General features: G+C 37.1%; 2 protein-coding genes across 4 annotated transcripts; both read right to left on the bottom strand.

The window, feature by feature from the left end:
* Positions 1–87: 87 nt before the first annotated feature.
* nlrx1 (NLR family member X1) lies at positions 88–11627 on the bottom strand. Of its 3 annotated transcripts, none has more exons than XM_048162090.1 (9): positions 11499–11627; positions 8785–8909; positions 8295–8364; positions 8099–8208; positions 7347–7969; positions 4807–6230; positions 2602–2688; positions 1987–2238; positions 88–1902 (listed from the first exon to the last, which is right to left on the bottom strand). In XM_048162090.1, the coding sequence occupies exons 2-9, from the start codon at positions 8888–8890 to the stop codon at positions 1548–1550; spliced, it is 3027 nt and encodes a 1008-aa protein (XP_048018047.1). In that variant the 5' UTR covers positions 8891–8909; positions 11499–11627; the 3' UTR covers positions 88–1547. The 3 variants fall into 3 exon arrangements, with proteins under 3 accessions (XP_048018047.1, XP_048018046.1, XP_048018048.1); XM_048162089.1 differs by lacking the exon at positions 11499–11627 and adding an exon at positions 11169–11355; XM_048162091.1 differs by lacking the exons at positions 2602–2688; positions 11499–11627 and adding an exon at positions 11169–11355.
* Positions 11628–13213: 1586 nt separating this feature from the next.
* On the bottom strand, positions 13214–24806 carry abcg4b (ATP-binding cassette, sub-family G (WHITE), member 4b). The gene is given in 16 exon segments (XM_048162048.1): positions 13214–13921; positions 14011–14129; positions 15733–15891; positions 16060–16160; positions 16316–16484; positions 16633–16731; positions 16937–17079; positions 19306–19420; positions 19505–19628; positions 19749–19894; positions 19984–20034; positions 20200–20332; positions 20602–20647; positions 20650–20718; positions 22731–22971; positions 24363–24806. Coding segments are annotated over 15 exon segments (1932 nt in total). The 5' UTR covers positions 22963–22971; positions 24363–24806; the 3' UTR covers positions 13214–13695.
* Between the last annotated feature and the right edge of the window lie 31 nt (positions 24807–24837).

Genomic DNA, 24837 nt, shown 5'->3' on the forward strand with positions numbered 1-24837 from the left:
AATAAGCTTGATTGTTTGAGATGGTTAGAAACCAGCATCTTTTTTAGTGAAAGTCAAACCAATACACTATGACAAACAACCCAAGTCTTTAATCAGCACTTTTAGTTTTATTTTGCTTTTATTGCACAGCAAATTCCAGTCACAATTTGTTAGTACAAACATTTTTTCAATCATGGATTAAGGCAAAAGATAGATGTTAATATTGCATACGCATCTAAAGCCTTGTCTTGGTTAACCTCGTCTAGAGCACCATTTGACACTCAAACATTGTGTTCTTTACTATACACAAAAAGGTTTCAGAACTGTGAACAAATAATTCATATGATAACAAGAGACCCTAAAGTATCCCTGAACAGATATGCATAGGAAATGGCTTTAAATGGCAACATTTGCCATCGTGCAACAAGGAGTTTTCAAGTAGTAATCTGACAAATTCTGAAGTAGCAAATATTGACCTTTCCCTCAAACAATCAAATAAAATACATTTGTCACAGTGTTTTCTCAACCTGACCCAATACTAATGTAGATGGATATGCTGTAAACACAATGATTAATAAAATCAACCCTTTACAAACTCACAGAGAAATATTAAAGGGACAGTTCACCCAAAAATGAAAATTCTTTCATCATTTATTCACCCTCATACCATCCCCAATGTATATGCCTTTCTTTCTTCAGATAACCACAAAACCTTCCTTTTTTTTAGGAAAATAATTTACGGTTGACGCTTGAAAAACCATACATAGCTATCGTGATGTAATCCATACGAGCTCATTGGATGAATCAATGTCTTTTGAAACGATAGGTGTGTGTAGTAAAAATACTAATATTTTTATTCTCTTAACATTGCTTCTGGTCTACTTTGATACAAGCATTCTTGAGAAGGAGGTTTTGACACGATGTGTGTTGTGAAGCTTGCGTGAGAAGTGGCCGCCCTCTGTGCTTAAGCATTACTTCCTATGCAAACTTCACAAGATACTTACAATTATGTCAAGCTGAAGTTGTGAACGCGCCTAAGACAGATGGCCGAGAATAACTGTTTATAGCTAAAAGGCAGTGCTCGAAGTGGGCCGGTACACACCGGTATGCAGTACTGGCACTTCTATACTTTAATCTTTAGCGTACCTTCACTTTTCTTGCGTATTTTACCACTCAAAGTCAAAGCAAGAGTACCAGCACTTTTTTCCACTTCAAATACTGGTTAAAAGAGTAAAACACCTATCGTCTTCCTTGAGAAGACACTGATTTATCCGGTGGATTTGCATGGATCACCGTCACAATCGCTGTGTGGTGTCAACCAAGTGGCACCCATTCACTTGCATTATATAGACTCACAGAGGTAGATTATTTTCCTAAAAATCTTCATTTTTGTTTATCTGAAGAAAGAAAGTCATAAACAACGGGGATGGCTTGAGGGTGAGTAAACGATGAGAGAATTTTCATTATTGGGTGAACTATCCCTTTAAGGCTGACTAAACTGAAACATGGCAACAAATATCCCTTTGTGAAATTAGACACCCATTCCTTTAGCTTCAATGATAATTGCATCATTTTGTACCATTTCCTGTTCCCGTATCACTGCTCTTTTCCAATAAGCGCAGAGTTTGCCTCACAACGCTCTCTACTCGTCGGAAGTGCAACTTTTTCCAGAAACTCGGGTGCTGTTTCCGACCCCATTCCAGGTCTTTCAGGAAGACCAGCAGTTGTTCACGTACACGGTCTCTCTCCCAGGAAAGAGAATTTTTTCCAATAACGCTCAGAATGGGATGCCAGTCCTCTGAGATGTCCGAACCCTCTGTTACAGAGGCCAGGACTTTCACCCGCCGGCCCTCCTTCACCCGAGGACCACCACGCACATACAGCGACTGCTTGCCCACATCGGTAAGCTGGTTTAGGTACAGACTGGGAGAATGAAATCAGGTGGATTTAAAAGAGAGATATTTATGATTGGACTATGAAAATGACAACATGAATTTTGCTACTCACTGTACTGTGTGGATGTTGGGATGTTCACGACAGGCATCGACCAGCGTGAGAGCTGCACTGTCTCCAATGTTGTTGTAGGCCACGTTCAGCTCCTTTAACATGTCATGCTGGCCCAGTCTCTCAGCCAGCATTTGTGCCGATTGGTCGCCGAGGCCTGTGTGCATCAGACTCAGCTGTTGCAGAGAGTGGTTACCAGACAGAGCTTCCAGTAAATAGCTGATGCCGGTGTCAGACAAGTAGTTGTCACACAACCTGTGATCAGAGTAAGACAAAATGCACAGGAAACTTTTTTCATATGTATAAACGCACTGATTTTTGAGTACTAGGACAGAACTGAAATACTAGTTTATGTATCATTTAATTTTTCTGGATTAATCTGTTAAACATTGTCGCAGTTATATATTTACATTTGGCCGCAACCTCCGGCGTCTTCCATTTTCCCACAAATAGTGGAAAAAGTGTTGCAATTTGTCCCATGTCTCAAGAAACAGTCAACAGATGCTATATTCCACTTAAAAATCCTTTACATGAAGTTTTCCAGCAAAACAGAAGTGTAATTTTTTGTTCAACCATGAATATATCACAGTAACCATGTGTTATTGAAAATATGCTTACTGTAATGACTTAATAGTACAGTTGGGCTCAAGCAGGAGATCTCGCAGTAGAATGCAGGACTCAGGGCCCAGGCTGTTAAACTGGAGACTGTAAACACAAAGTGAGCAAAAACACACACGCATGCCATTAGTTTACCGATTTCCCAGACAGAAAATCAATAACTAATGAGGTAATTGTGCTTTGGTGTAAATATTACTGACTGCATTCTGCAAGCAAAGCAACTTGAAGGCAACAATTGAATCCATAGTACAAAGTTGCATGTTAAAGGTCCAATACTTTTACTCAGTAAGATGCAGCACATTAAAAACTTTTTGGTTATTCATAAAACTTGAGGTCAGTGTATTAATACAGGGCACTTCAGCTAGTTTCTATTAGGAATCAGAATATTTTAACACACTTTTAAATGATTAAATCTAATTATCAAACTCTAGCACTTAATTGCCAAGTTTAATATGGTGTCATGAAAAACACTAAATGCATGTAATGCTGTGTTTTTATTAATATTAGTATAAATCAGAGGTACGAAAGCACTGAAATATTTAAGTTTGGTACGATTTTTTTAATGCTTTTAAAAGTCTCTTATGCTCACCAAGGCTGCATTTATTTGATCAAAAATACATTAAAAATAGTGCCCTAGATTATGTTTTTAAAAGATGTAATTTAAGTCTAAGGTGTCCCCTGAATGTGTCTGTGAAGTTTCAGCTCAAAATACCCCATAGATTTGTAATAAATTTTTTAACTGCCTATTTTGGGGCATCATATAAACGCGCCAATTTTATGCTGCGGCCCCTTTAAATCCCGTGCTTCCGCCCACAGAGCTCGCGCTTGCCTTGAACAGTGCATAAACAAAGTTTACACAGCTAATATAACCCTCAAAATGGATCTTTACAAAGTGTTCGTCATGCATGCGGCATGCATGCGTCGGATTATGTGAGTATTGTTATATTGTTTACTTCTGATTTTGAATGAGTTTGATAGTGCTCCGTGGCTAACGGCTAATGCTACACTGTTGGAGAGATTTTAAAGAATGAAGTTGTGTTTATGAATTATACAGACTGCAAGTGTTTAAAAATGAAAAATAGCGACAGCTTCTTGTCTCCGTGAATACAGAAAACCGATGGTAACTTTAACCACATTTAACAGTAATAGCAACATGCTAACGAAACATTTGAAAGACAGTTTACAAATATCACTAAAAATATCATGTTATCATGAATCATGTCAGTTATTATTGCTCCATCTGCCATTTTTCACTATTGTTCTTGCTTGCTTACCTAGTCTGATGATTTGGTTGTGCAGATCCAGACGTTAATACTGGCTGCCCTTGTTTAATGCCTTTTATAATGTTGGAAACTGGGCTGGCAATGCAAATTTGGGGGCGTACACCCCGACTTTACGCAACAGTGGTGTTATGTTGAATTCGCCTGTTCTTCTGAGTATTTTAAACAAATGAGACTATATAAAAAGGAGGAAACATGGAGTTTGAGACTCACTTTTCATTTCCAGACTGAATCTTGTTATTTAACAATGCCAAGATAAATTCAATTTTTCATTCGAGGGCACCTTTAAAAATAGTAATACTATGAAATATTTTTACAATTAAAATGAAATGTTTTCTATTTTTATATATTTAATATGTAACATTTCTTCTTATCAATATTGAGAAAAGTTGTGTTGCTTACTATTTTTTTTGTGGAAATAGTGATACTTTTTTTTTTTTTTTATAAATCTTTGATGAATATAAAGTTCAAAAGAATAGTGTGTAATTGTGAAAGTCCACCCATACATTACTTAGTTTCAAAACCAAAACTGGCTTGCTGGTCTTAGTTGGTATCCTAGACTAGTCAGGGTGGCCTGAAGGCTGGTTTTGGGCACTTTTCAGCTGGTCATGTTGAGAGAACCAGCTTAAAACACACTAGCTTGACCAGACTGGGAGACCATTTTAAACCAGATAAGACCAGCAAAACTTTTTAGGTTGGTTTGCTAGTTTTTGTTTTCTGCAGGAAACATTTGTAAGGAGAGCAGACTGCTAGTTGATGAGCCCTGTAGTACACTAACTAATTGAATGTCAAACATGTATTAATATCAAATTTAGCAATATCTAAAGAGGTCAATAAAAAGCTCATGTTAGATGTTCAGTACGATTAGATGTTTCATGCATGCAAAACATTGCCTAGATTTCTCTATAGTACGTGCATGTCTCACTTGAGGTTGCTAGTGTGATGGAAGGCTGGCCAGAGCATCTGCAGTAACTCTGGAGTGATGTGGCAGGAGGAGAGGTTGAGCTCATTCAGGTGGAAGCTCGAGCGTGTGCAGCCCAGAACGGTGCTCAGCACAAAGCACTTGTGTGGCGTCATGCGTACGGTGGACAAGTTGATGGTCTTGATGGACTGTAGGACTTCAGCTGTGAGTCGAGGGTTTTGAAACTCATACAGCAGGACCAGAAGGTCCATGAGTTCTTCAGGAGGTTGCTTCTTCTGACTCTCTTTGATCAGGTGTCTTCTCAGTGCACGAGTGATCTGAGCAACCGTATGACTCTTGATGTTGCATCCGAGCTGATCTAACAGCCTCCGGTTCCCGTAATGAAGTAGTCCACCCATGAAGATAGGGTAGAGTTCAAACGCCCTGGTGTAGGTTTCCTGTTGTGGCTGTGGACCATGCACTCCCAGTAGACTTTGCTCCACCTGGTCCAAGACATCTTCATTGAAGCTGTCCTCTGAACGAAACATTTCTGCTGCCATGGTGTTTGCGATACGCCCTTTGCTGAGGCTGCTGACTCGCTCGAAGAGTTTTGGGAACAATTTAAGTAAGTTGAAAATGGCGAAGATTCTGAAAGGTATGAGTTTGGAGAGGATGCTCAGTAGGCTTGTGATGTCCTCACTGGCTTGTCCCAAAGCCTCCGAAACCTCCTTAGTCAACTTCTCCAGGACGGTTTTGTTCTCGCCAAGAACGACATAAAGAGCAGCTAGATATTCCTGCATGGCAGGAACAGCAAACACGTAGCGTCTACCACCAGATTCGGGATCTGCACCATGATCGTCACGAGGCACCAGAAAGAAGTCAAGCACATCTGTGCGAAAAACCGCCAGTTGCTGGAGCTCTTCGTCCGTTTTAGTCTTGCCGCCTACCCACTGCTCCAGTTCTTCGTCGGAGAACGAAGTCCGTTTGTTGGTGATGCCATCAAAAGCTAGTTTACCAACAGTACGGACCACATAGAGCATTAATGAGTTCTGTTGCTCTTGTGAAGAGACGCTTCCATCCAGAGTTATCACTTCTCCTCCGAAGTTGAGCCTCATGAAGCTGGTGTAAGTGCCAGTGAGGGTTCGAATCGGTGCCTTCGTATCAGTAAAATGCAACAAATGAAGAGTGGCGCATGTGAGCCAGCAGTAAGATGGTAAGAAGCAGGCGGTTGCTAACTGAGTCTCCCGCTGTAGATTTAGGTAAAGCATCTCTATGAGCATCTCGGCCGCCTTGTCTGGCTTGTCTCCATTCTGTTGCAAGAGCCTACTGGTGAAGTAGGCTCTCTGGCGATCAGGATCATTGAAGCCACAGATCTGTACATAACGTTTTATGTATTTTTTAGGAACTCTATCCACGGCAGATAGTCTGGTTGTAACCAGAATGCTGGCCTGTAAGAAAATCAACATATTTTAGCAGCTATGAATTACAATAAACATTAATCTAAAGGTAGGGAGGTCAATAATAAATAAGATTACCCACATGTGCTAAGTACTTACAAATGTATTCTCCAAATTAATTTTGATCTCATACGGTTTTGAAAAACTTTTATATGATTGTTAAGAAAAGTACAGTTTTCACTAAAATATAACCAAGTAAAAAGTAATTATTTTAAAGGTGCTCTAAGTGATGTCAAGTGTTTTTAGGCCAAAACATTTTTTGTCACATACAGCAAACATCTCCTCACTATCCGCTAGCTGCCTGTTCCCTGAACACACTGTAAAAAAAAGCGGTCTCTGTAGTCGCCACAAGCTCCGAAAACGGCAATAAAAACAAACTGGTGCAGCCTGGACCACGAATCATAATAAACATGCTCCAGCCAATAACCAACAAGAATGATTTTAAATGCGCGTTCATGACTGTTTCAGGAAGCACGGAGGGGAGGGGGAGGAGGAGGAGGAGGGAGGGTCTAGCTAGCCTCTGTTTTGTTTGACAACACTTCGAACGTCAACAGGAAGTTACATCCACCTAGGATCACTTAGAGAACCTTTAATATAATTTTAAAAGCATGTGTACACATCTTTATCATTATTTTCCATTTTTTATTTTTATATGTTTCAATGTAAAAATGATTACAAATAAATATCAGGAATTCATAAATATTCAGCAGGAGTCTGTAGGAGTCCTCTTTATGATATAACTTACTCTTTTATGTTTTTTATATTTTTGGTATGTTGGTAGCGCCACATGACTTTGATAAAGGTCAAAAGGTTTTACAAATATCATTTTAACAAAATATACAATTAGTTCACTTACTTTTTCTAATAAAAATACTTGATTTAGAGCAGGTGTATTAAAGTCACTGTATTTATGAATTGCATTTTTAATGAATTTTTAAATAAATTAATAGATCCAGACAAAAAAAGAAAAGAGTGTCATGTCATTAACCCATGGAAAATTACATCACAAAACCATGACCAATTTAATCTAGGACATGACATGATTCCACATGCCAGGTCACAGAAGAAAAAGCTTCAAAAAGTAAAGAGCTGAGCCTCATGCAGTACCTCAGGTAGCAGGTACTTCCTAAGAAGATTAACAACAACAGCTCCTGATGGGATAGCCTCATTGGGATCGCTGCATAACTCTGTAGAGCCGATACGGAAATCCAGCTTCATTTTCTCCATTCCGTTGAAGATGAAGAGGACATCCTTAGCCTTGTCATTATCTCCACTAAGATAAGGTGTCTTGCGAAGGTGCATGTATTTCCTGCCTACAAGGTCGCGAAGGGATGTTGATTTGGACAAATAGGAGAGATCCTCACAGGAGAAGGGCAACACAAGTTTGAACTGGGAGAAAATAGATCCAGCGCACCAATCCAGCACCAGTTTACGGACGACAGTACTTTTCCCTGTGCCGACAGCCCCATATAGCAAAACATTTAGTCCTCGTGCCTTGTTTGCATTAATGCTAGCGTCAAAGAGCTGCTCAACTGTGAGAGAGGGACGTATAGATACGCTTTCCTTTGCCTTGAAGGGACTAAGGCCTTTATCCTCATCAGGATGACGCTCTAGGATAAGTGGCTCCACATGCATAGTTTCGGGAGAAAAGTAGCCACCGAACTGCCTCTCCTCTTGAGGAAGGTGACTGAACCATAATGCCAACTTCTGTTTGTGGATCTCAATGGGATCTGCAGGTTAATACAAGCATGAAATACATTGCTTTTTTATGAGCTGAATGATCATTGATTAAGAGGCAATAAATCACTAAGATGTTTTAATATGGCATCCAAATGTAAATAATTAACGCATAACCTCACCTGTGACGGGCTCATAGGTACAAAAGAACCTGGAGTTCAATCCAGAGATGGAATAGCACATAGACGTTCTCAGTTCTCTCCATGTATTTCTATAAGAGCTTGTTGTCTTGCTGATGAGACAATACACAGACAATATCAAAATATATTCTCTGATAACACTAGACATAGATGATGGATTTCTCAGAATTATACTTACTTTGGGAATGACAAGTGACGTCGTTTTATGGTACCGCAGATGCCATCTGATCGGAGGCTTAAGTTAAAAGCTGAAATGAGCAATTATTATTTCTTTAAATTGTACAAAATTAAAGGTTCAGTTTTATTAGCATTATAATGCTAATAATGCTAAAAAACTGATATACATTATGTTAAAAAATTTGGGGTCAGCATGAGTTTTACATCAATACAACATATTTCTATCTCAAATAAACTGTTTAACTTTCTATTAATCAAATAATCCTGAAAATGTTTAATATAATAGAAAGTTATTTCAAATAATATTTTACAATATTAAGTTTTTATTTTTATTTTTGATCAAATAAATGCAGCCTTGGTGAGCTTAAGATATTTCTGTTAAAATAAATTGTGTGTGTGTGAACACATATATATTTCTAAATAAATAAAATAAAACTCACATTTGATGACTGATAAAATGTTTAAATGTTTTAAGGTTATCAAACACCTACTTGTTTCAAGAGCCCTGGTGTGAAGTTTGCAGCAGACATCTCTTGATGACCCTTGGCATCTCCATCTTAACACTTCCGTTCCCGATGGCCTTCCAAATCTCCACATTTTGATTTTGAAATAACCCCTAAAATATGATATGTTTTGTCATAGTGACTTAAAAAGGTTAAACAGGTCTGGAAATTGAGTAGTACAGGGAAACAAATGCTACAATCAACACAGTAACATAAGCGTACCTGAGAAAAACAAGCCAAACCTTGTAAGGTCACTCCTTTGGCTTTGTGTTTCAATGACACATGATGCTTACACAGTTACGTGATACACATATTTTTTAACAACACACCCAATGTGTTAATTTTGGATAATGTCCATTATCTAAAGAAACTGCATGGTGCATAACTAAGTGTGACCAATGTGGCATTTAAATACTTCCCAAAATCAATTCCAGACATGATTTATATACATATATATATATATATAACAATTCTTCACAAGAAGAGTTGAAATTCATCAGTCAAATTGATATTGATGAATGATCAAGAAGGTCAAGTGATTAGTCTGTGTATTTAATACACAACAGAAAATGTTTGACGATTGTGATGATGACTATGACCAAGACCTTTAAAGGTGTGACCTGTCACCACACCTGTATCTAAACCAGTACTGAAAACTCATTGTCATTAAGTCATTTGCAACATAACGACAATACTCTGCATCTAATTCATCCATCAACCAGCTTAGACGAGTGTTTGTCAACCTTTTTGACTTCAAGCCCTCTCCCCCTTCGTCCAACATAATATTCAAAGGCCCTCCTATTTAAGATGATATGTAAACCCATTACTTCTGTTCTAATAAAAATAAACTCAAAAATAAATCAGATTATGTTAATATAGCTAAATCTAAATAATTTTAAAGGGTTAGTTCACCCAGAAATGAAATTTCTGTCATTAATTACTCACCCTCATGTTGTTCCAAACCCGTAAGACCTTTGTTCATCTTCAGAACACAAATTAAAATATTTTTGATGAAATAAAAAGGGTTTTTTTTCCTTAATAGAAAGCAGTTACCACATTCAAGGTCCAGAAAAGTCAAAAACATTGTTAAAATAGTCAACATGACTAATGTTAACCTTAATGAGGCGACGAGAATACTTTTTGTGTGCAAAAACAAAACAAAACTAAGGACTTTATTCAACAAATTTGTCTCTCCCCGGTCATTCTCCTATGCCATTTTCAGTATTGAGCCAGCGTTTGGACGTAAACACAGAAGCGCTGAACTGCATTCACTGCATCAACTGTGTACGAGTCTGACAGAGTAGAGAAGAAATTGTTAAATAAAGTTGTTATTTTTGTTTTGTTTTTATGCACAAAAAGTATTCTCGTTGCTTCATGACATTAAGGTTGAACCACTGTAGTCACGTTGACTACTTCCTAGGGGGAATAAAAAAAAAAAAAAAAACATTGGATTTCATCAAAAATATCTTTTTTTGTGTTCTGAAGATGAACAAAGGTCTTACAGGTGTGGAACGACATATGGGTGAGTACCGGTAATTACTGACTGAAATTTCATTTTGGGGTGAACTAACCCTTTAAGATTTTTTTTTAATTCATTTTTTTTTTTTTTTTTTAACAGTCTATGATTGGGCCCCCCTTGGAAGTTGGGGGCCCTGACCCCTTGGTTGAGAACCACTGATTTAGACCATCTAGAAACCAGCTACTACATTCCCAAACACAGTTAACAACACAGACACAAATAGAAACAAATATTCCAGACAGTTACAGTCCAAAATAACCTAAAACTATATGGGTAATGGTAATATTTAACAATATGGGTTCTTTTTAAAGTCTTAAAGCTTAAAGAAAATTGATACCAAGTATAACATACAATAACAATGTCAAACTTAAGATAGTAGCTATGGCTTAAGATACTAGTATGGCTGCCACCGTCTAAAAATAGAACTCATTTTTATGTTTATTATTAAATATATATTTATTAATGTTTTATTATTATTATTGCTATTATTATTTGACTTGTACAGCTCTTCCTAGCTGTTTCCTTATCTACAAACCATCTGCATATCCAACTGCACTTTAAAACATTGCATAAAGGTCAAACAGTTTTGTCTGTAAATGTAAACAGACTACGAATCCGTCGCTACACGTGCCTGTCATGCATGTTCGAATTGAGAGATTTCGATTTTGGAATTCGACGCAAAATCAGTTCTGAACTTGGTTTCAGGCGCGTCGTAACGTACTTTATTTCAGTATTTTTAAACCACTGTTAGGTGACATGATGAATCAGAGCAACAGAACACAATGACTGCTACCGTTAACATGAGAAATCAGACGTAACGATTAAGATGCTTGTAATTCATGCAAGTCTTTACCTAATCTAGAGGCTGGAAATGCGGAGAATTCTTCATTGATTTTCCTCGGACTCTGCCAGCGTTCTGACGCTTAGATCAAAGCCGAGGAAAGTGTCCATTCTACGGCAGGATGATGAGAGCTCTCCGCTCCGTCTTCCTGCTAAACTGCTAGTCAGCCATAGTACCGCCCACAAACACAATTCAACTTTCAACTTTGCTCTTAATTTTACAACGCCGTAGCGAAAGTCAGATGACTTAAAAAAAGCCATTAAGTAGACATAGTGAAACCACATATGCATGCAGGACTACAATGTGAAAGCATAGTGTTTTTTTTTTAAAGTTGTATCTTACCAGCAGCTTTAAATCTACAATAGACCAGCTTTCTTCAAGGTTCTGTCGGGTTTTCAGTCTGACACATTTAATAAGGTATATTCAGACAGCAAAATTATACAGCATTTCACAATTTTATAGACCCACCCAACTATTACTTAATAAAAACTAAAAATCCAACTAACTAATTATGCAATCAATGTCTCATACAAGCTGTTTTATTTTGGACAGCCCTGATCAAACTGACACACCTAAACTTTTCAAGTCCAACAAGTTCTATATATGGACCTTTAAAGGGGTTCCTCAAGGTCAAGGATGATGAATGCCTCTTCCAATGTAAGCTCTTTGTAGCTCCAAGGGATTCTGGGTAATTCACAACAATTCTTAGAAAGGTTCTTCGATGAAACATGAAACAAACAGGTTTCTTTATCACGTGCTATTCTTCAGTTTAAGTTCAATGAGTCAGAGTTAGTAAATGTTCAAAAAAGTTTTTTGTTTTTTTGTTTTTCCAAAATGCACTGTCAAATGGCTTAGATATTAATTACCATAAGAAGTAAAATAAATTATAACAATTAAAGCATTTATCATTAAATTATTCTACGTCCTTATACGAACCAGTATGAGCACTACATTCAAGCAGTGTTTTGCAATTGTGTCAGAAACTTCACTTCTGATGTGTCTCATAATTTTATTTCTAAACACACTATGCACATTTGGCAGTATGACATGTTGATATACATAGAAAGTTTATTGGTCTAAAAAATTATAACTTTGCTTTAATACATAATTTGTAGCACCAGGTAGTTACATCAAATCTCTAGACAAAAAATACTAAATAATCAAAAAAGAAAGAAACCTATAATAAAATCTACTATACAAAAAGTTTGATACAATGGTTTAATAGAAACACAGGCACTGTGTAAACCTTCACAGTCTTCTGGTTTGAATTAAAACCCTTTTTGGACTTGTGCATGATATGTAAACATCCTCACCTCAGGCTAAATAATGTTCATGATGTGCTTTCTGAAACTGAAAATGCAAAAAAAAAAACTTCATTCTATGTAGTGTTCGAGTAAAAAAAAAAAATGACATCAATGTTAGTGTGAGCTTAAAGGATTAGTTCACTTTGAAATGAAAATGACCCCCAAGCCATCCTAAGTGTATATGACTTTCTTCTTTCTGACGAACACAATCGTAGTAATATTAATAAATATCCTGACGCATCAAAGCTTTATAATGGCAGTATGTGTTGCCAAATGAGTTTGAGATGAAGAAAGTGTCTCTATTCACATCCATCCATCATAAACATATTCCACATGGCTCCGGGAGGTTAATAAAGGTCTTCTGAAGCGAAGCGATGTGTTTGTGTAAGAAAAATATCCATATTTAACAAGTTATAAAGTAAAATATCCGTATTCTTCAAAAAGCTTACGATATACATCCTACGCCTACAGAATTGACGTGACGCCAGTTACGTTTTTTCTGTAATTTGAATACGGAAGGTGGTCTGGCGGAAGCTAGATATTTTACTTCATAACTTGTTAAATATGGATTTTTTTACACAAACGCATCGCTTTGCTTTAGAAGGCCTTTATTAACCCTCCGGAGCCATGTGAAATATGTTTATGATGGATGGATGTGGATAGAGGCACTTTCTTCAGCTCATGCTGGTTTGGTAATGCATACTGCCATTATAAAGCTCGGATGTGTCAGGGATATTTATTAATATTTATACGAATGTGTTCATCAGAAAGAATTACAGTAAGTCATATAGACCTAGGATGGATTGAGGGTGAGTAAAGCTTGGGGTAATTTTCATTTCAAAGTGAACTAATCCTTTAAAGTCAGAGTTAAATTAATTCCAGAATTGCCACAACTAACAGTACGTTCAGTAAATTATCATTTGCATGCATATTTAATTTGGTATCACTAGTTAAATTTGGATATAGCAGCCCAAATTACACCAAATGTTTTCAACACCTGGTACTGCATCAATGTAACACTGAAAAACATGAAATTATTTAAAGCTAATTCTGTAGGCAATGAAATGTGATTTATTTAATCCAAAAGAAAAACAAAAACTAGAACACCAAAATGATCAACAAGTAAATCTGACCTTCCTGAGCAGATAATGAATGACACCTTTGGAAATGGTCTATAGAGTAGCCTGAAAACAGGCCACAGGAGATGGAGACCATGCAAGGCCAGGACTTTACTATTATCGCTCTGATTTTATTTTGTACCGAAGAACCAAGTAGGTGGCGAGTCGCAGGATGAGGAAGAAAATACCCAATACGATGAAGTCCATGTAGAGCTTGGCATCTTCTACATCCAACAACTGCAGAACTTCTTCAGGTCTTTGAAACTTGCAAACCCTTCCTGGACATTCAAGCTCGGTTCGGTTCATCCCATAAATGGACAAAATCACCCCCTCAAATCCATACCTATCATAAGCACAATCAAACATACATGAAACTGTGCATAGTTTACATAGTGAAAGCAAACACATCTATTTAAGATATAAATAGCATACCGCACATAGGACACATAAGAACTCCATTGTAAGTATTCTGGAATGGTGTCAAAGTTCACAAAGAAGCCTGAGAAGAGTAGGACTGGAATGGCTGTAACTGGACCAACAAAAGTGGCCACCTGTTAAGAAGATGCACAATATGTATTAAAAAAATTATATGCCAAGACAAGCTGAAAAATTATCATAACCAAAAGCATGCCTCCAGATTGGATCCTAAAATGAAACATTTAATTCAATTCGAGTTTATTTGTATAGCGATTTTCACAATAAATATTGTTTCAACGCAGCTTTACAGAAAATGCTTGTTTCAATGTTAAACTTTATGAAGCACCTATTCTATTATCAGTCAGAGATGATTGTATCAAAGTAATGTTCATATGAATACATATAGCTATATATTATGTGCTTAGTTAAGGTAAAATATTCATTTAAGAAGACACAACGAATATGTTATGCAGCAGTTACAACTTGTGCTTGTAATGATTACAATATATTGATAATATACAATATAAGGATAATATCTGATAGTTTTGTATGTCAATTCAAAGTTGCCGTCATCTGAAGTCTTCGTTCAATTGTCGGCGTCAACTAAAATCATCACAAGGGCTCGATCCAAACTGGAGCTGGTGCAATCATTTAAAGGTCAAATTAATTTTTTAGTAGCCAAATTACAAAATCAATTTCATTGAATTCATTGAACAACAAAATCCAGTTCATTGAGTGCATACTTCTTATTTCTGCTTCTTAACAAAAGTAACAGTTAAGTACACAGTAAGAGTTAAGTAAACTAGTAAGACTGTACAAACTTACAGTCTTACTTTCAAACAAAGTTTTCCTTACACCGTGTCCACACTGGACATGACAGCTGTCTACACTGGACTCGACAAAGCGACAGTTGCAAATCCATTTGCTCTTAGTGTCAGAAGTAGTGCGCTTGATTGAAGTACATCAGAAATAGAACTGGGCATCAGTTTACTGTCGGGAATTTGTTGTGTCTGGTTGCGCCGCATCCAGTGTAGACAGTATCATTGATTATAATGGGCTCTATTGTTTTTGTCGCGTCGTATCGCGCCGCTTGTGTCTGGTGTAGACACGGTGTTAAAGCCAGTTCAAACAAGCGTAACCAATTTTTTTTTGTAAAATAAGAAAAAGTTTATTTTAGCATATATTACTGATATGTATTATCCTAATATGTTTCTTTAACTACAAGATGTTCACATATGAACAAAAAGTCGGTAAATAGACTATAAAGTAAGTAAAGATTCCAGGTTCATTTCAAAGCGCACCAAAAATGACTCGGGAGTCATCTGCGAACTTGGTAACAGCTCCAAATGTTCGAACCACTAGTTAACAAACGAGTTCAAGGCTATTTTCCGAATCGTTTTAACTAAAATAATTTAAAAAAAAAGGTTCATAATAAACAACTGTTCGCTGTGTTTATTGTTCGTTTTTTTAAGTGAACGCTAATACAGCTGAATGCGCAAAGTATTCTTCAATTGATAACACTAAAAAACGTTTAATCTTTGACCAGTATCTGCGCTATTTTTTCCATAAGACTTATGTCTTTGTAAACTTGTAAACTAGGGTTGCAGGCATCTCTTAAACTTTTATTCTCTTAATATGAAAGCAAAGCAAATTATTTTTGTAAATATTTTTGTCGCAGTCTGAAGCCCTGAGAGGCAAAAATATTTAGTTAACAGAAATAGTAGCTGCAACATGTACCTGAAGGGATGTGGAGGCAGCACCGACCAGAAGCCCAAGAGACTGGGCTACTAAAGCTGTACAGATTGACAAAGCCAAAAACAGCAAGTAGCGGCTTGCCTCTGGAGGCTGTTCAGTCATCCAATACACAATACTGCAGTACATGATGGGACAAAGGACCTGAGAAAGTGTGGACAACCCATGGCAATATCAAATGTTGGTATTATAAGGGTCCATGATTTCTTTGTCTTACTTCCATTATATTAAACTTTCAACACTGTCCAAATATGCTCAGCTTATATCAGGCTTAAAATGGAGTCAGTAAGGCTTAGGCAGGCAAGCACCCACCTGGAATGGAATGTCAGCCATTGTCTTAGCCAAATAGTAAGCCTTCAGGCTGTACCAGTAGTTTAGATGTTCCCTCAGAAACACAGCCATCTCTAAGGGAACTGAATACAGGAAAGAGAATCTATCAGATCAAAACCACTTTCACTTCCCCTGCTGAATGTAGGACATGACTTTAGACCCAAAATTGTGGTACATGTGTTGATATTGAAACTGTGAGATGGCTGCTACGTTCTTACGTTTCTCTTTACTGACTTACAGGTAAGAACTGTAGGCATCAGCGCTCCAAACATGAGAAAAAGCATTGAGAAGAAGAGGAAACCGGTGTTGTTGAAGACTTTGCTGGCATCATTGCCAATATTGAGATACAGCAGGCCTATCAACACTCCAATTGAGATGTGTGACATTAGCCGCAGATGTGTCAAAACCTAGAGCAGGAAACAAATGCAATAAAAAAATACATTTTTTGTCTCTTTCAGTGTTGGTATGTTTACTTTGAACGGCATACCAAAAACTTACTTTTTAAAAGTTTAGGACTGACATACCAACCATCAACTAAATGAAACAACATTGTACCTGGTCTCTGCATATTGTAATAAATGTTCTTTTAAAGAGAATGCAGAACTGAGTCAGAGAGCTTGTTGCAAAAGTATGGCTCTCAATGTGTCCTGAATCCTGTAAAAGCAAGTGTAGGAAAACATTAAGGTGACAGTTATATCATATTAAACACATACAGTATTTTTTGATGTGAAAGAGGCTTTTGAACACAGTGGATCAGTTTGTCTTGCATACATCCTGACCACACTTTATGCAAGTAAGCATTACAGATGCTATCCACCAGCAGAAATGGTTAATTATGAAACTAGCATTACTCACTCACTTTGACACATTTTGCAGTGCATGGGGTTACTGTGGTTTTGTCGATACAGTTGCACTTTTCCTCCAAAGCACACATGCCGCCCTGAACAGCCTCAAACAACACTGGGTTCAAGTCACCATACTCTCCTGATGCTACCTCAATGACTAAACACAAAACAGAGGAGAAATGCATGATGCAATATATATAGGCATATCTAATATTTTTCTGGAAACCATGATACCATGATTTTTTTCAGGATTCTTTGATGAATAGAAATTCAAATGAACAACATTAATTTGAAATACAGGTGCATCTCAATAAATAAGAATATCATGAAAAAGTAATTTTTCCCCCTGTAATTTAATTCAAAAAGTAAAACTTAAATATATTCTAGATTTATTAAACATAAAGTAAAATATTTCCAGACTTTTTTGTTTTCATTTTGATGATTACAGCTTGCTGCTCATCAAAATGAAAAAATCAGTATCTCAAATTATTAGAATATTTAATTTCAAGTTCTGTTAAATTGCCATTCTCAGGGTATAAATGCTGGGTTTAGGTCAGTAATCCCAACAGCAGTCATGGGGAAGTCTGCTGACTTGACAGTTGTCCAGAAGACGATCATCAAGACCCTCTACAATGAGGGTAAGCCACAGAGGGTCACTGCTAAAAGAGCTGGCTGTTCGCAGAATGCTGTGCCAAAGCATATTCATGGAAAGTTGACTGGAAGGAAAAGTGTGGTAGGAAAAGGTGTACAAGTGAAAGGAATGACTGCAGGCTTGAGAAGATTGTCAGGCGAAGCCGATTTAAGAACTTAGGAGAGCTTCAAAAGGAGTGGACTGAAGCTGGAGTCAGTGCATCAAGAGCCACCACACACAGACGTCTTCAGGAATTGGGCTACGACTGTAACATTCCACGTACCAAGCCACTTCTGAACCAAAGACAACGTCAGAAGCGTCTTACCTGGGCTAAGGAGAAAAAGAACTGGACTGTTGCTCAGTGGTCCAAAGTCCTCTTTTCAGATGAAAGTAAATTTTGCATTTCATTTGGAGAAAAAAGGTCCCAGAGTCTGAGGAAGAGTGGAGAGGCACAGAAACCATGTTGCTTGAAGTCCAGTGTGAAGTTTCCACAGTCAGTGATGATGAGTTTCTGAAGTCCACAGTCAACGCAGCCATCTACCAGGAAATTTTAGAGCACTTCATGCTTCCTTCTGCTGACAAGCTTTATGAAGATGCTGATTTCATTTTCCAGCAGGATTTGGCACCTGCCCACACTGCCAAAGGTACCAAAAGCTGGTTCAATGACCATGGTGTTACTGTGCTTGATTGGCCAGCAAACTCGCCTGACCTGAACCCCATAGAGAATCTATATTGTCAAGAGGAAGATGAGAGACACCAGACCCAACAATGCAGATGACCTGAAGGCCGCTATCAAAGCAACCTGGGCTTCCATTACACCTGAGCAGTGCCACAGGCTGATCACCTCCATGCCACGCCGCAATGATGCAGTAATTCATGCAAAAGGAGGCCCAACCAAGTATTGAGTGCATAGAAATTAACATACTTTTCAGAAGCCTGACATTTCTGTTTAAAATATCATTTTTTTTATTGATCTTATGAAGTACTCTAATTTATTGAGATAGTGAATTGGTGGGTTTTTTGTTAAATGTGAGCCAAAATCATCACAATTAAAAGAACCAAAGACTTGATTCAGTCTGTGTGCATTGAATTTATTTAATACACAAGTTCACAATTTGAGTTGAATTACTGAAATAAATGAACTTTTCCACGACATTCTAATTTATTGAGATGCACCTGTAGAAATCTTTTGAAATTATTAGTCTTTGGTGTCACTTTTGATCAATTAACCAGTTATGCATCCTTGCTAAATATATAGTGCTGTCAAACGATTAATCGCATCCAAAATAAAAGTTTGTGTTTACATAATATATGTGTGTGTACTGTGTATATTTAGTATGTATATATAAATACACACACATGCTTGTATATATTTAACAAAAATATTTTATTTATAACAAATATAATATTTATAAATAATATAAAATATATATAAATATATATACATGTACATATTTCTTAAATATATACATGTATGTGTGTGTATTTATATATACATAATAAATATACACAGTACACACACACACACACACACACACACACACACACACACACACACACATGTATATGCTTGTATATGTCAGTATGTAAGTGACATATGAAGGCCAAGTATGGTTGGAATTTGTCCTCTTCATTTAACCCATCCAAGTTAGTCCAAACACATTAGGAGTAGTGAGTAGTGAACACACACACACACACACACACACACACTGCAAAATGAATGAGTATTTATAAAACGCATGGTCAACTCACTGAAATCTGCAGGATTGTGGTATGTTGGGCAGTGAAGACCCAGTCCTCTCAAATAAGGGATGAGGTATGGGACACTTCCCTTATATATGCACTGGCCTTGGCTTAAAATATACAGCTGTGAAAGAGACACAAAAGAAACAAATGATGACTGAAGTGATCTGAAAATGTTTCAGATTCCCAAAAAGATTTGCATATGTACCTTATCAAACATCTCGAAGAGTTTGGCACTGGGCTGATGAATAGTGCAAATGATAGTTCGCCCTCCTTGTGCCAGAGACTTCATCAAAGACACTACCTGGAAACAGGATGCACTATCCAAACCACTGCAATCAAAAAGCAAAAGTTAAAAAACATACACTATGGTTATATATAAAAATCGTTCAGTGTCACAAGCATATATATATTTGTGTTTTATTTGTGTCTAAAGACGATAACATCAATACCTGGTGGGCTCATCAAAGAACATGACTGGGGGGTTGTTTACTAGCTCAAGGGCAATAGCCAACCTCTTACACTGGCCCCCAGAGAGAGAGACAGTACGAGTGTGGACACACTCATGTAGTCCCAGTGCTGTCAGAATTTCTTTTATCTACATGCCAACATAAACACACAGAAAGTAGAGACAATTTCAGAGGGAAAGATATTTTAAGTTTGAATGAGGTGATGAGCTTTACCTACCAGCTCCTTTTTCACCTCTGTGTTTTCACTGAGCTTCAGGTTGGCTGATACCTAAAAAACAGAGGAAAAATCATTTAGATGAGTTCAGTCATGGGTTTCTCTTTAGAAACTACCTTTTTCTGCAAATGAAAGCATTCACAAGTGATTGTAATATGAGCATTAGCAAACCAGCAGTAGGGGGCATCCTTTACCACATCATTCTCCCTACAGACTCACCATCATTGCTTCTTGAACATTCAAGTGGGGCAGCAATCTGTCCTCCTGCATTATGTAACAGGACATTTTACGAAAGGTTCGGAGGTCTCTGAGCTTTCCATTTACCAGGATCTGTCCAGTCATCCCTGTTTCCCTTTAACGCACATAACATGCAGCTATGAGTATGTAAGCGTTTAAGATTTAATTTAATTTAAATAAAATAAAAAGATTTATATATAAATTATATTTTATTTATTTTAAATGCAATTATTTTTTAAATGTAAGGAATGTATACGTTTTTTTTTTTTTTTTAATTCCAATGTGAAATTCCAATAATATAATCAAATAGAATGAAAAGTACAGCATGCTTTCTTGCTTTTTTTTTTTTTTTCCACATTACTTTTGCACTCAATTTACCCTCACCTGTACCCTGCCAGGATGTTCATCAAGGTAGACTTTCCAGCCCCAGAGGGCCCATAATGCCAATGAGTTCCCGACTACAGAACTTGCCCGACAGACACTTGAGCAAGGCCTTATATCCTGCAGGGGGAAAAAAGATATATGCTTGGAGTCATATGGTTGGTTCTCCTTTGAAACAAATGGTCCACTTGCAGTTAATCCCTTCAAATAAGAAGTATGGTTTAATCCATGAACCTCATGACTGTACTACATATTTTCTCCAAAGCTAAGAAATGTGAGAAAGCGAGTGATAAAGGTGATGAGAGAATCAGGCTCCAAAACCTTTAAGTTCAGTGGCTAATTAAAACACTCTGGACAAGTCTGCTCATTGACCTTTCTATGAGTCCACCAAGAAGGCTTTCACCCACCCACAGACTGAAAGGTCTCATTAAAAAAAGACATTTTGTAGAGTCACTAATATAGCAAAATGTAAAGAGAGAGAGAGAAAGAGAGGGAGAGGATACACTCCCAGGATTGTCAAAGACAGACTTACTGTATTTCAAAGCAAGGCACCCTAATTAGCAGCCTATTAGCCCAAAAGCTCTGTTCTCACAGTTGAAGCCCTTTTCTTTACCCTTTGACTTTATTCCCATACATGTCTGTTCACTTGTTTGATGGCTACCATATTTTCATCATTGGTGGAGCTCTTGCTTTAGGCCACAATGGAAGCATAGTGAGTGCAAATTACATTTAACACTCTTACATTCGCATGTTTCACCTTTACAAATACATTCATTCTGTATTTCTTCATCATAGTGCAGACATATTAAATGCTACACTCAGCATGCATAAGAATAGTCAGGAGAATTACCAAGGCACAAGCATTATGGATGATATCATAAGCCAATTCCACATTAAGAATTCTGTTCTCCCTAGTGATGTCAGATATGATCTCATCTACTTTAAATTACATTAAATTGGTGATGGCACTGCAAAAATAAATCTTGTTGGCCTATGAAGGCTGCAAAATAGTAGCATCTTCCACACTGGTATCTTTTCACTAATAAATTATGAGAGCAAAGAACCAACTGCTATCTTTTGGCCAGATTAGACAGAGCATGAGTCAGCTTCATCACATAAGAACAGAAGTGATCGTATGAGATACCAGCATTCATGACGTTACCTGCAAATCGATAGATCTAAATATCCAATAGCAAGGCAAGGTCTCCATCAGATTCAGTCTTGTTTATTGTTCTAATGTGATTTTAATCTCCTCTGTATGCTAAGCTGGTAAAATACGATTGCTTACCATATCCGCTTTGTAAATGAACAAAAGCTGCTACTATAAGAATGCATCTAGCCAAAACCTGAATGTTTTAATTTCCTATTTGACTTGTACAACCAAGATATAAAAAGTCGATCATTGCACATAGTAATGTAATTTAGGCTCCATTTTTTAAAAGATTGGATTTCTCTCCTAATCTGAACTGGTTTATATTTCTATATAGTTGTGCTGTGTTCATTTGTGTACAATTATTCAGGGACGACCAATGGATAATGCATTACAAGTAAAGCAAGTCAAGTAATTAGATTACTTTTTCAAGTAACTAGTAAAGTAATGCATTTACTTTTAAATTTACAACAAAATATCTGAGTTACTTTTTCAAATAAGTAACGGAAGGGTAAAACTTTACAATAAGGGTCATTAGTTAACTATGTTAGTTAACATGAACTAATAATGAACTGCACTTATACAGCATTTATTAATCTTTATTAATGTTAATTTCATCATTTACTAATACATTATTAAAATCTTGTTAACATTAGTTAATGCACTGTGAACTAACATGAACAAACAATGAACAACTGTATTTTCATTAACTAATGTTAACAAAGATTAGTAAATACAGTAACAAATGTATTGCTCATGGTTAGTTCATGTTAGTTAATAAATTAACTAATGTTTAACTAATGAACCTTATTGTAAAGTGTTGAACTTCCTTTTCCTTTGTCCTATAACTATTCTTTTGCAATTCAGAATGGCTGCACAGATGAAAGGTTTGTTTGAGTTGCGCCCTCTACTGTACAGACGTGAACTTGCATTTCCTTTATATGAATGGTTACATTAATCAAAGTGTGTACACGCTCCTGACCTTGTTTCTTCCACCATGGTCCTTCTCTGATGGTGTAGGAGAGGTCACTGAACTCCAGGTCCACAGCAGTGCGTTTGGGCAGGTGAGAGAAGCGCTGTGCCTCTGTAATATGGTTCTCCACCTTCTTCAGATGGGTTAGCAATGGAGCTTCCTGGGGCTGTGTTCCCCCATTACAAAAGCTGTCCTCCATAGTAATACTAACTGACCCAGGATCAGATGTCTTCTCTGCCATTCCAAATGTCTAAAAGGGAGCAAAAATGCTTCAGTGCTGTGACTATGTCTAAAAAACTACATGATTACATTTTTACATTTAATTTCACTGTGGCTTCTAGTCAACAAAGTACATGAGTCATCATACAGTACATAACAATGCATTCAAAATGAGAAATCTCCAAGGGGAGCGTCTTCCTATACTTTCCCCTTGAAACGCAAAGCTTTTTACACCGTCTGCTCATTCAGGAGAGGCCCCTACTCTGTCAAATTGATCTGGTTTAGAATTTGGTGCTCTTGTAAAAGGCTGGGATTTGGTTTCCTCCAAGAGACCGTATTGTGCTGACACACTGAATTGACCGGCTAGATGTAAGTCCCTGGAGTTTGGAGCCAAAAGGAAGAGCGAAATCAGAGAATGTGAATAGCCAGGTCAGAGACAGACATCATTGGCTCAGTCCCACAGAGAACACTAGGTAGGAGGGGATTGCTCGAGCGTTCACATGAGACTTAGTAGATTGTGCCGTGCGGAGACAGCCTGTACAATGGAAATCTTGTTGGAATGTATTGTATCCAGTGAAACATAATCAGAATTTTTCACAGGTAGAACAAATTATTGCCACTGTGATACAAATTATTGCCACTGTGATTTTTGCCCACTATTTGGTGAGATACTGTGCATGTTCATGTACAAGTAAGATAACATATATATCTAAAACACTTAATGTGTATTCAAATATTTTGTAAACATTTCTTATTATCAACCCTTTAAATGATATAAAGAGATATTTGAGAAAAGGAAGCCGGGGGTCCCTGAAAATAGAAAAAAAAAAAACGTACAAATTGGAAATACAAACTGTAAATAAAAATTGAACATAAAAAGGGGTATTTTAAAAAGAAATTTTAAATTGTATCATATGAGCCCTAAAGTGTTAGAAAAAAGGTAATGTGTTAATATGTTCATTGCCCTTTTAAGGATATTAGGATAGTTTTATTGAACACAAAGAAAAAAAGTTTAACAGGCCAACAAGAGATTTTGCTTTGTGGTCTTATGCTGTGTATGTAGGCTAATCCACGAGAGTTAGTAGTTTTATCTGTATTAATACCATGCACATATATATATGCTTTATTACTTTGATTAAATAATATTAATTAATGAAAACATTATTGAGCTTATCAAACCCTCTTATAATACCTTATCACAGCATAGTATAGTATTACGATTAAAATATAATGTGATAAAAACATTAATACCGTAAATAACATCTTATTAAATAATAAAAGATGATTACTAATCAGACGTTATGTTATTGTTCTAAAGTCAGTCATATATGATAAAAACAAGTATTGTAAAGTTATGCTTCTGCTGAGAATGCACTGCTATGACTAACCAAATGTTTAAATTTAGAGGGGGAAATCACTTACCTTGGCTCACACTTGAGAGGAAATATATTCGTTTAAGTGCTGAAATGCACGTCACTTTTATCCTTTACAATAAGTACCAGAAATATGTCCTGCCACTGGTAATCCCGTACAGGACTGAATGAAAAATCGAGTCCTGAGGGGGTTTCGTGGTGAGGCGTGACGCAAAACCTGGGATGGACAGAAGAGCCGCAGAGCCTGCAGAACCACGGGTGGAGCGTGAAGTCCATCTCCCCCTCTCTTGATGTAATTTGGGCATAATGGGTGGAGCTGGAAGGTCCAGCCATAACCCAACCTTACTCTATCCCTCCACCCGTTAGATCCACAGAGGTGGAGCTGGACTAGGTCAAACTCAAACTCAATCCATGACGTCCAGAGAGGGGGAGCTGGACGTCATTGAGCACCACTTGACCGCAGCTCATTTTCAGTGATGCTCCAAACCAGACCTGCGCGCGCTCACATCACATGCACTCTCTTC

The sequence above is a fragment of the Megalobrama amblycephala genome, linkage group LG16 (genome assembly GCF_018812025.1).
Source record: "Megalobrama amblycephala isolate DHTTF-2021 linkage group LG16, ASM1881202v1, whole genome shotgun sequence".
Taxonomy (NCBI): Eukaryota; Metazoa; Chordata; class Actinopteri; order Cypriniformes; family Xenocyprididae; genus Megalobrama; species Megalobrama amblycephala.